Raw genomic sequence first — 13,688 nt, forward strand, 5'->3', positions numbered from 1 at the left:
TATATATATATATATATATATATATATATATATATATATAAGGTTGGGTTCACGTGAGACCAAAGGTTTTTCGTGAGACATGTAAGACCAATTTATGTTCATTGATCAACTTTATAAGTTAATGATCTAATGGTCAAAATTGCACGATGGCAATTTTGTGATTATTGAGAAGTTTCGTGACGTTTATGAATGTTTAGATTGTAGATCTAATTCAAGAGTTGAGAATTGGTCTTGCGGGTCTCATGAAAAACCATTGGTCTCACATGATCCCAAGTTTATATATATATATATATATATATATATAGAGAGAGAGAGAGAGAGAGAGGTGGGTTATAATACAACCTTTTACATTTGTACAACCAATCAACCCAATCTCAACCATCCATTTAATTTGATGAATATGTGATTTCATATAAGTTTTAATTGTTTTCTAATATAAAATATTGATCATAATTAATGAACATTATTCATCTTCCATAAATATTCAAATTATAATAAATGAACTCTTATCATTTCCATAAATATCTCAATTTATTGGATTGTATTAATTGTACAAATATAATTGATTGCATTTGAAAATAGAGAAGTTTATATGAAAAATAAATAGTATGATAAGAGAATACTTGTTTAATAAGAGGGTAGTGCAAATCATACTAACCTCAATTAACACATAATTATTGTCTTAATTATATTCATGGCTATTTTAATATGCAACCAATTAAAGTTGGCATCATAATATCTACTAACTTTTTATGCCCACAATCGCTTGACACCTCTAATTTATATTTGAAGTAAAAAATCTGAAATTATTGAAAACTGAGAATAACTTAAGTCTGACAAGTATAAAAAATAGGACCAGTTGGTTATGCATTTTAAGATTTATTAATGAAGACCATTTGTGTGTATGTATACACGCTATCATTGATTTGTTGAGTAATAATAGAAAACGTACATTTATGTATATAATCTTATATATGATATAGAGATTTGTCTATAAATCACGTCGCGAACTCGTCGTGGCTTCCGAGACTTGAGGCTTAACCTCGCCACCATGTCACGCATCACGCTATTTAGAACCATGAGATAATCTCACATAAGTCCATCAATAGAGTTGAACTTTTTTTTTGGATCTTGACTGGTTATTTAATTAGAAGCTTAAAGAGAGACAGAGACATGGAAATGCATGAGATGTAGATGATTGAAACACTTGTGGTAGAGATTTGACCACTTTTTTAATGGGTTTCATCAATGGAGGTGGACGGTGGAAGGAAGACGAAGAGGTCGGAGATGAGGGGCTTCTTGATGAGAGACGAGCCAGAGATGGCCATAGATCGATTCAGGGTGGTGTCTTGGTGATGTTGTGTGGAGTTCTCGTTGTTCGTTTCACAGTTGAGGGTTAAGAAGGGAAAAGGGCTTATGGTGGAGTTCATCGGTGGTTGTGGAGGATTGTCGGAGGTTGTGACTGTAAGATACCAAGGGGATGATGATGATGTCCAGGAGGGTTGCCGGAAGTTGTGGTCGGAAGAGAGGAATACGGTAGTCTCCGTACGTTTTTGGTCCCTGTGTATTATTGTACTAGAAGGATACTCACATAATACAGCGAGATACATCTTGATTTTAATATGTTATTTTATTCTTTATCTTAGTCAATGTTATAATATGGTCTTATGTGATTTTGAAAAAACGATGATATTTTTATTTTTGAATAAAATATAAAGTTGAAGATATTATAAAATTTTGAGAAAAATATATCGATATCAGTATCAAATTAACTATTTAAAATTCATAATTTTTGTGTAATTTTTTAATTCAATTTCTTTATTATAATTTAATTTTGGTTCAATAACGAAATAGTTTATATTTGGTTTAATAATATAATTTTCTTATAACGATAATAATTAATTAATTTGTTAGAACTCGATATTAATCCTAATTATATTTTAGATTTTTTATATTTTAAAATGAGATGTTTATTCTCTATTTGATTATGTTTATCCGCAGTTAGTTACACGAATTCAAACATGAAGCTTTAATAAGTTATACTTATGCATAATTTACTTGTAATATTGAATTTTAAGTAATATCCATCAATATACAGTACTTCAAGCATAAAAAATGATTTTTAAGAGTTTTTGTCAAATACTTTATAATATAGTATAGATACTTTTTTAAATAAAAAATAGGAGAATTTGTGAATTGACTAAGGTACACTCCCAATTAAACTGCTTAACATATCTTTTTAACGGTGTTAGGGTTCAGGAAATATAAACCATAGGGACATTTTTCAAAATTATTTTAATTTAGGGACGCATAATGTGATAATGTGTAAACTACAGGGACCGATCATGTAAATTTACTCAAAAAATATAAACATTTTGTGTATTTTTTGATAAATTAAAAATATTTATTTTTCGAGAAAAAGAAAAAAAAAATGGAATTAATGCATGAGTCAGAATAAACTTTCATCGTGAAATTTCTGGAATGTCGTGGATTTCGGAAGGAGCAGAATTTATAATTACATAAGGATTTCTTCATTCCTCATGATTCTGGTTGCGATTTCTGATACGTAATTGCGATTCGAAAATTCTAGCTATCGGACGACTATTGTCATTAGATTTCAAGGAGATCATCAGTTTCCAATCATGGCCCTAAACCCGCATCTCTACGATAACGGGATGCCGGTAGCATTCGTCAACGAGATGTTCGTCCTGATCAGAGAAGGAGTCGAATTTGAGGTTAGCAATATCCACGGGTCAGTATGATTCTCTTCTAATTTTTTCATGTTCTTTTGCTGTTCTGCCATTGATGGTAGATGGTCTGTGTTTGAATTGCGTAATGAAAATCTGAACGTAGGGATTTCTTGTTTTTGTTGGATTTGGGATTTTTATGTGTGATAATGTATTGCGCCTAAGCAGATTCTAGAACTTCTTAATTCAGGCTGTGTTTCAAATTAATTTGTTCCGAAGCTTCTGGATTTTTTGTATTGATTGCTATCTAGGGTTTTATGATGGCTATTGATGAACGGGTTGTGAAATTGAAGTTGTATATGGTTTTTAGGCGTTTAACTTGGTCGATTTGGTTGGTTTTCACTGGAGCTGTAAACTGGATTATTCTCACAATCATGTTTTTAATATGAATCAATAGTGATATTCTTTCAATGAAACAACCAATAAATTAGTTTGGTACAATAAGACAGAAAAATAAATCTATAAATTGGTGGTTTCGTAAGCTGAAAAATTCAAATTCAAATTCAAATAACCGAACCTCTCAATCATTAGCAGATTCATTTTCAATGGTGTCCCTGATCAAACTTAGAGGTAGCCAAGAAACGATGCACAGCACTGTATAGGGAGCCACCGAACGCACCAGCTACACCTATAACGTGAAATGGGTGCAGGATATTCTAAAGCAGAACAAAACTTTTCCCGTTTGGTTTGATTTTTTGGATTTGGCAGTTTGGTCACACTTATAGAAGTTCTCCTATGAGAATTTCAATTGATGATCTTCCATTCCAGCTGAATAATCAAACCTTGAATCTTGAATGCCAATAATTTATGACCTATGATGAGTCATTTTGATATCCAGTGCATACATCATACCCCTCCCCAGACCCAACTTCTAGTGGGATTTAATAGGTTTGTTTGATTTGGTTTTATACTTTTATTTCAAGCTCCTACTTTAAGCATTTGTCTTGTCAAACTCAAAACACCTTATGAAAGGATGTGCATATTCTAGCTGTTTTGCCACCTAACCATTGTTAATCTGTGTAAGAACTTAAGCGGCTGAGGTATAGATGATGCAGTTTCTTTAATTAGAGTCAAAGATCTTGTTTGAACTTTGAACCAAACCTAATGTTGCTAATAATCTGTTCAGGGCTCGTGGAGCAACTGTCAAAGCAAAGGGTAGAATCTTTCTATCAAATGTGCGAGTGGTGTTTGTTGCTGATAAACCTACACAGAGCTTTACTGCTTTTGACATGCCCCTGGTATGGTGAATCTCACATCTTGTTACTTCAACGCCGGTTCTTTTTATGCCTTTCTATGCTCAGAAGTCAATAACGTTTGCTCAAAAGCCTCGAAGTTTGTATCTGGTGACATTATTTTCAGCTGTTCCTTTGTCGTATCACGTTTCATTGTTAAGTATGGAATAAATTTATCTGTTTTGTATTTCATGCAAGACAGTGGGATGAACCTTCATTCATTGATTCGAGGGTTAATTACCAAAAGATGTTTATAGGTCATCTACGGTTTAATGGTGTATTATAAATTTACAAGTCTAGACTTTAGGCAGTTTGAGAAGTATATGTGTCTTGGTCCACCAGGGTGGGGTTCCGATGAGAATGGAAGTTACGTTCAGAAGGGTAAGAAGGGATCTCCACCCTTCGATCAATACTAATTGAAGATCAACAGTAATGAGATGCACTGAATCAATTCCCGTATTAAGCGCAGTTCATGGGGTGGGGGTGAGATTAAAAGTGATCAAGGGTCCAGATCCCTTCTTATGCTTCTCACCTTACCTCATATCCTCACACGATCCTTCATCTGGACCACCAACTAATGATTTGGGTAAACATTTTGGCCCAAATAAGCATTTAAGCATGCAGAGAACACAATCTAAGGATTGCTTGTTGTCAATTTTCTCAAAAACAACGGAAATAGACTTTATACTCTTTGGGTATAGGTAAGGTCAGCCCACATCTTACCCTCCCCAGACCCCACCTCCATGTGGGATATGCTGGGCTGATATTGGTTTGGTTTATCAACCATTGTCATTGTTTATGCAATTGATAAATGATTGATAATATGTAATTGATGATTAACCCTTGATTCTATTGCAGCGTACCTTTTGACAAAAAGGCCCCTCTTTGCCTGGTTACAGGCACATATTTAACGTAGAAATAGGATCATGCATTTTCGTTTTTTTGATGTCTTTTTTGTTCCTGTAGCTTTACGTGCATGATGAGAAATTTAGCCAACCGGTATTTCACTGCAACAACATATCTGGACTTGTGGAACCTGTAAGTATATCAGAACGACTTTTTTAACTCGTAAAATTATAGCATTAGCTGGTTATCGTATGGGATCATTGCCAACTGCAGGTAGTGCCAAATGATCAGAACAGGGAAATGTACCCTACTCACAGTTTCAAGATTCTGTTCAAGCATGGAGGTTGTGGAACATTTGTGCCCTTGTTCTTCAACTTGATAAAACTTGTGAGGCAATATAATCAACAATTTGAAACTTCACCCCTTCTCGATCCTTTAAGAGCCGCCCAAACTCCAGTTGATGAAATGATGAATTGCGCGTAAGAATCATTTCTTGTTTCTCATTTTCCTTTTAATCTACAAATATAATATATATGTACACACACACACAAATCGGGCATCAAATCCATGCAATTGAGGAGTTATTATCTTCAAGAAATCTCACCATTCAAACATGAAGACTTTAAGAAATTCGGCTACCTTAAGGTGTGTTGTATGCTGAACAAGATGGGATCGTGTTGGTGCGGAAATGGACTTGACAGGACTGAGATGTAAATTACTGAACTGTCCTTGTCAATTAAGACCCTAAAACCTTCAAGAGTTCCCTCCCCTCCATCTCACTCTTGCCCTTCATGTCATGCTCAGTCCCGTCTTAACGCACCCTTAGGGTGCTTCTGTTACGCGGGACATATTACTGAACTATCCTTGTCAATTAAGACCCTAAAACCTTCAAGAGTTCCCTCCCCTCCATCTCACTCTTGCCCTTCATGTCATGTTCAATCCCGTCTTAACGCACCCTTAGGGTGCTTCTGTTACTCGGGACATGACAGGAAAAGAAAAGGTTTATTGTCTCACATTTTGCGCGACGTTAGACTCTTGACATGATGAGACATGAATCTCAAGATACGTAAATTACTAAACTACCCATTGGTAATTTCTAAGCTACCCATGTCAAATTAAAGACTTAAAACCTTCCAAAAATTTTCACCTACCTACCTCACTCTCTTCCATCTAGTTCAGCCTTATTCAATCCTGTCCACATGCCAAATAAGGGTTTGCAAATACCAGCATGAAACTAGGGAGTTATTCTCATATGCACATTTCTAATCGTGTACTTTCTCCCTTTTATTTGAGCAGATATGTCGATCCCAGTGATCCTACGAAGATCTATCTGCAGCAACCTGTTTCAGAAGCACATAGACGTGACACATACCATCACTAATCCATAATAAATAACAGGACCAACCTCACGCTTCCGATATTTATGTCATCGATAAAATGTTGAAAGTTTATATTTTTGAAGTCTTCCAATTTCGTAAGGTTTATGTGTGAATTTATGTATAGCATCCCTATTAGTCTTTGATCTTCCATTATGTTGATACATTTGAACATAACTTGTGGTAAATATTTAACTATCCTTTTAAGTCATGTCCTTGGGCTCGTTTGTGCAATAAGAAAGTCAAATATATACAATGATGAGGGGTTTTTACGGAAACAATTTCTCATTTTTTTTAGAGATGTACAAGGTCCGGTCCCTTTTAAGCCTCGTCGAGCCTTCCAATCCCGTTTGATAAGCAAAAAGGGCTTGGGCCAGCTTTTGGGCTGAAAAAGGCCTATGCGTTCCTTTTCTATAACTCTATGCGAGTTTTGTGGATACGAGTTATATTTATATATCTTAATAATTTAAGAAAGAGTTAGATAGCAATCGAATAATTTAAAAGTTATCAAGAACATGTTAAGTGATTATCGTATCCTGAATGTTGTGTTCGAAGACATATTTTATTGTCACGGAAGCTTCTGTAATCATGTTAATCATATTAACATCGGAAAAAACACAAAAAGAAGTGTTGTTGGGTCAACTCAATCTGACACTTGTTTAACTCGTTCTAAGTTTCACCAAACTTATTTTGTTGTCTTCCTCTTCCCCAGTCATGTTGATTTGTTTATAATTGTCCTAATTAAACAGGGGTTTTTTTTATATTTAATAAGGAAATGGAGATAAGAGAGAAGGTAGTAGTGAAAACGTTCATCATAGTTGGGTCGATAAGAGGATGGATAATCTCAGTACTTCAATTTGGTCTTTGTTCGGGGGTATGGGCACTTGTTTAACGTACATATAGAACAATGCATTTTTATTTTTCTGATATCTTGTTTGTTCCTGTTGTTTTACGTCCACAGTAAAAAAAAAAAAAAAAAAACTATCCAACCAATATTTCATTGCAACAACATATCTAGACTTGTGAAACTTGTAAGTAAATCAGAACGATGTTTTTTAACTTTGCAAAATCTTTTGGCCAACTTCAAGTAGTACACAACGGTTTCGGGATTTTGTTCAAGCATTTGTCTCCTTGTTTTCAATATTCTACAACTATATATATATATATATATATATATATATATACATACAAGCGAATCGGGCATCAAATCCATGAAACGGAAGAGTTATTGACATCTTTAAGAGAAACTTACCTCACAAACATGAAAGACTCTTAGGGTCCGTTTGGTTTGATGTGATGTTTTTGAGGGATTTGAGTTTTGTGGAAAGATTTGGATTTAGGAGGATTTGAAATGCAGTTGAATTCCAATTGTTATAAATATTCTATTAAAACAAATTATATATTAATTAAATTAATTATTTATTAATTGATTGTAACAATATAAACATTTAAACATATTTTTAAAACATTATTGTATACAAAAATCTTACGAAATCTCGTAAAATACCAACCATCTCCATGGGATTTCAAAATCCTATGTTTATCGGATTTCAATGAAATCCCAGGAAATCCTTCAAACCAACGATGAGGTTGGAATGGAATTTTCAATTCCAAATCTAATCCAATCCTCTAAATCACAAAGGACCTTATAATTTAGCTACTTTAAGGGCGTATTTGGTAGGTGGAACAAGACGGGAATACAGAAACGTATTTGGTGCGACATTAGACTTGAACAAGGCAAGACTGAGTGTGATAAAAATGTTTTTCTTTTGTCCCAACAAAATAGGTGGAACAAGAATTTGGTAGATGAGACAAGATAGGTAAATTACTAAACTACCCATGTCAAATTACAACCTTTAAACCTTCGAGAATTCTTTCACCCGCTTATCTAACTCTAACCAATTATGTCATGTTCAGTCTCGTTTGCATACCAAAAACACCCTTGTAGGTGTTTTTTGGGACACAGAACATGCCAGAACAAAAGGTTGGTATCCTACATTTTGCACGACGTTAGACTGGAACAAGAAATTACCGAAATAGGTGAAACAAAATAGGTAAATTATTAAGCCCACTCTCCCCCATCTAGTCCAGTCATGTCCACGTACCAAATACGGGTTTCCAGATACTAGCATGAAATTTGGAGTCATCCTCATATGATTCTAATCGTGTACTTTTTTCCCTTTTGTTTGAGCAGAAACATTGATCCAAGTGATCCTACAAACATCTTTCAGCAGCAACCTGCTTCAGAAACACATAGACGTGACACATATCATCGTTAATCTGTAATCAACATGACCAACTTCACGCTTCTGATATTTATGTCACTTATACAATGTTGAATATCGATACTTTCAAGTCTTTCGCTTTCCCTACTGTGAATTTCTGTATAGCATCGTTTTTAGTCTGTGATTCAACTTTATGATGATATATTTGAACATAACTTGTGGTAAATATTCAACCATCCTTTTAAGTCATGTCCTCCCCGTTCATTTGTGAAATAAAAAAGTCAAATATATACAAGCCGAGTGGTTTTCACGGAAATAATCCCTTCCAACTCCGTTTTCAGTAAGCAAAAAAAGGCATAGCTTTGAAGTTGAAAGGGCTCGATCGGCCTTTTCAGGTCCAACTTTTTCGAGCTTAACCGGGCTTTTCCAAGATTTTTCAGGTCAGACCTAGGCTTGCCCCAAAATTTCGACCTGATTGGGCTTTGGGCTCATTAAGCTTGAGCTTCGGCCTTTTTTATTCTCTATCCATTGAGGTAGAAGAAAATCTACGTACATCTTATCATCGGACTCTACTGATGTGTAGGATTTACTATCCGTTTGCTTTTTACATATATAGCCATCAAAGTTAGGGTATCGTGGTCGTGATTGCCACAACTATAATCTATCCTAGCTTGTATTGTATTTTGTTGTTGATTCCTCCATCTTCTATATAATAATGAAAAAAGGTGTTTGCTTTGAAAATGGAAATACAGGATTGTAAAATAGGATTAAGTTTCAGTCCTCCTAATTTGTTAAGAACTGTTTCATTATCCAGTATTTGGTCATGATTTGATTAATTCAAATCAGATATCAATTATAATTTTTATTTCCATTCTACTCGCTAATCAAGCACCCTCTTATAACTTTATTTGACCATCATTTTTAATTTCAAAGTTTCTTTTTAAAACCGCATGCAACTTGATTCTAGTACACTTCATAAGTTGGACGTGGATGCTACACACACCACATGTTTTGTGCCTCTTGACGCTACTTTTTTGTTACCTTATGCGGGTTTTGTGGATATGAGTTATATTATTATTATTAAAAAATTAAACCGTTAAAACTTAAGAAAAAGTTAAAATAACAATCAATGTTAAGTGATTACAGTATCCTAGATGTTTTCTAATCATGTTAATTATTACAGAATCAGAAAAAAGACAAGAAACTGTTGACGGGTCAAGTCAATCTGACACTTACCTGTTTAACTCGTTCTAAGGGTTACCCCTGTTCCACTAAACTTATTTTGTTGTTTTCCTCTTCTCAGATTATATTGATTCATATAATAATGTTTATAATTGTGTTGATTCGACTGGTCATTAATATTTAATAACGAAACGGAGATAAGATATAAGTTAGGCGTGAAAACGTTCATCGTGGTCGGATCAATAAGGGGATGGATGATGGTTGAAGAGAAAATCTCAATACCTGACTTTGGTCTTTGTTTAGTGGCCTGAAAGATCACGTTATACATCTTTAAATCGAGTAAGTTAGATGATTGTTGACGATCCTGAAACTGAATCTACTGATATAAATGAATTTTTGTAACTTTTTAATTATTAATTCAATTTGTTTTACAAGCTTCGATATAAAAAATATGTTTGTTATATGACATTAATGAATATATAGACATAAGAACCGGCATGTAAGTGCACAATTGCGTGCACACGAATGCTTCTGTGTATGTAAGCAGGTTTCGTCAATTTTATTTTTAGTCATCAATTTTGACTTTTCAAAAATAAGAAAGAGAACTTGTTGATCGAGGTTATTTCTCCCTTCGTTTTCTAGTGTAATGATTATACATCGCGTCTTCATAAAGGAATAATTGTTTTTCTATAAATTCTGCTCAAAAATTATATATATATATATATATATATATATATATATATATATAGGGTTGGGTTCACGTGAGACCATGAGTTTTTCGTGAGACCCGTAAGACCAATTTATGTTCATTGATCAACTTTATAAACTAATGATCTAATGGTCTAAAGTTGCAAGGTGGCAATTTTGTAATTATTGAGAAGTCTCGTGGTGTTTATGAACGTTCAGATCTGACGATTGTAAATCTAATCCAAGGGTTAAGAATTGGTCTTATGGGTCTCACGAAAAACCATTGGTCTCACATGATCCCAAGTATATATATATATATATATATATATCTATATAGGGGAGCGTTCAAATAAAAACACTCAATTTGTAAAAACCGTGAAAACCTCATTCAACCAATCATAATTTTTCATTTTGTTCATTTTTTTGTAATTATGAGAGGTTGATTAACCATTTTTATTGTGGAGGRTGTTAATCATGGATATTATCATCTTTATTATTTTAATTTTAGAGAAATACATGAAACAATTTCATTAAACTTTCATTAAATATTATATGAAACAATTTCATAACCATATATGAAACAAATTCATCAAAAAAGTATTATATGAAACAATTTCACAAGATTAAACAATTTCATGAAAAAATTTCATAAGACTAAACAATAAAATCGACGTATGAGGGTGGTTTGTACGGTTTTTACAAATGAAGGTGGTTTTCATTTGATCGCTCCTCTATCTATCTATATATATATATATATATATATATATATATAGAGAGAGAGAGAGAGAGAGAGAGAGAGAGAGAGAGGGAGGGTGTAAGATATTTTATTAACCAAGAATATGATATTAACTTTATTAACTTATTGAACCAATAAAATTCATTCTTTAATACAGGTTTGATTCAAATGTTTGATTTAATGATGAAGGGCAAATCGGTAGTTTTTATGTGTAAGTTATTTTTATGCTATTTAATGATACGTTACAATTTTTTATGTGTAAGTTACTTTTATAGTATTTAATGATGTTCATAAGAATGTGTTTATAACCATAAGGTTTTCATAAGAATGTGCTCATAACCACAAGACGTTCATAAGATTATGTTCATAACCATATGATGTTCATAGGAAACAATTAAGATTGTTCATAGATGTTCATATGCATTGATCTTTTCCATAAATACCTCTGTTCAAGAATGTTCCACCAACTTTATTTTTGTTCAAATTTTCATTTATTATAAGTATGTCATTTGATTAATTTAATCTGTAGATCTCAATGATTAATGGCTAAGATTGGTTCACATAATTAACACTAATTATTAGATGAACAAAAGAACCAACCTGGGGCTTCGGTCGCCGGCTCCCCTGTCATCAGGTCACCAACTTCCTTGACCTTCCGGCACTGGGCAGGGGAGAAAATGACATCGTGATATGGATATAATAATGTCTTGAAACAAGATGAGTACTATATTTTTGGGATTTTTACAAGTTCAACGATTAACATATGAGCAATATGATTATTACAGAATGTCAGTTGATACCATTAGATTTCCCATTAAAAATTTCCAAAAATACATCAATTCCGTTTACAGTATTTTTATAAAAACAGTTTAATTTTCATTCATATAAAGTATAACTGGTTTTAATGGTTTTTCAGTCTTTTTTTATTCTCATGTAACATTTTTAATAGGGATATTTCATATGTGAATACGTGCAAAGAAAGATAGATTTTCTATTTATTTTATTCAGTATATTCGTGATTCTAGAAAGATTAAAGAATAAAGATAAATGACACTTTCTGCTTTTTTAAAATCAGTCGTCTATTCAAATACATCTCTATAAAAACAGGAAAAAAAATATAGAAAAAATCTTACATACATGAGAAATCACAACATTTTATTTATGATAATTTATAAATATAAATGGAAACTTGAAGAAAATGGGTTACAATTTTTTTGTGAATAGTGGGGTATAGACTTGAGATCATGTGAGATCAAGGGTTTTTAATGACACCTTTAAGACCAATTCTCAATTCTTGGATTAGATCTACAATCTGAACATTCATAATCACAAAATTGTCACGAGACTTCTCAATAATCACAAAATTGTTACTGTGCAACTTTAGAGCTTTATATCATTAGTTTATAAAGTTGATCAATGAACATAAATTGGTATTACGGGTCTCACAAAAAACATTCAGTTTCACGTGAACCCAACCCTAGTAATATAATACCAATAAAATGGTAAAATTAATAAAGGTTTATATGTTTTAACAATTTGATAGTTAATATGGTTGTGTTTTGGCTATGTGATTTTTTGAGTTTTTTTTTTTTTTGAATGAAAATATAAATTTGAAGATATTATAAAATTTGGAAAACAATAACCGATATTAGTATCAAATTAACTATTTAAAAGTTCTCGTTTTTATGTAATTTCTTTAATTTAATTTTTTTATTATAATTTAATTGAAGTTTAATAACGAACTAATTTATTTTTGGTTTAATATAATAATTCTTTTAAAATGATAATTAAGTATATTGTTAGAACTTAATGATTTCTTAATTTTATATTTGATTATGTTTATGTGCAGTTAGTTACACGATTTAAACATGGAGCTTTAATAAGATGTACTCATGCAAGTTCTACTTGTAATCTTGAATTTTACGTAATATGCATTAATAAACAGTATTTTATGCATAAAATTTAATTTTTTAGAGTTTTTGTCAAATGTTTTATAATATAGTATAAATAAGAACTAAATTAAAGTAGATTTAAAAAAATACATGTAATTACAGTGATAAATTGAGATGAATAAAATACATGTTAATTTAGTTTCTTTATAACTATCGTATCATGAACAGTTTTATGTGCATGGTTTGATCCCTAGTGATCATGAATGATCTGAAGTCATTGTAGGTGAACTTTCAATGCTATAAAATTTTTGACACTTTGAATTCGAACTAAGAAAAGATAAAATTGTCATTGCATCATTTGAACTTATTTAGGGGGTGTTTGGGATTGCTTATTTGAAACAACTTAAGCTTTTCTACAAAAACACTTATCAGCTTATTATAAGTCATAAGTAGGGGTGAGTATAGGCGGGTATCCGTCCTTTTTGACAGGAACCGGAACTGACGGTTCTTGAGATATTGGAACCGGAACCGGTTAGAGCGGTTCTTAAATTTTTGGAACCGGAACCGCCGGGAACCGGTTCCGGATACCCGCTTCCTAAAATATTAAAATTTTGTTATTTAGAAATAAAAAATAAAACATTGTCAAAACACTAAATAAATAAGCAAGAATACAAATTATACAGAATAATGGTTACAAATGTTGTTTAACGATTACAAACCATAATAGACTAATADAAAATGTTCAAAGTTTAACGATTACATACT

At 32.4% G+C, this 13,688-nt stretch overlaps 1 protein-coding gene across 1 annotated transcript; it reads left to right on the forward strand.

The window, feature by feature from the left end:
• Positions 1-2,504: 2,504 nt before the first annotated feature.
• LOC112513114 lies at positions 2,505-6,459 on the forward strand. Its single transcript, XM_025119259.1, has 5 exons — positions 2,505-2,752; positions 3,874-3,985; positions 4,946-5,017; positions 5,099-5,304; positions 6,122-6,459. The coding sequence occupies exons 1-5, from the start codon at positions 2,643-2,645 to the stop codon at positions 6,204-6,206; spliced, it is 585 nt and encodes a 194-aa protein (XP_024975027.1). The 5' UTR covers positions 2,505-2,642; the 3' UTR covers positions 6,207-6,459.
• Positions 6,460-13,688: the final 7,229 nt, after the last annotated feature.

Source organism: Cynara cardunculus, assembly GCF_001531365.2.
Source record: "Cynara cardunculus var. scolymus isolate 2C chromosome LG 5, CcrdV1, whole genome shotgun sequence".
In the NCBI taxonomy this organism is placed as follows: Eukaryota; Viridiplantae; Streptophyta; class Magnoliopsida; order Asterales; family Asteraceae; genus Cynara; species Cynara cardunculus.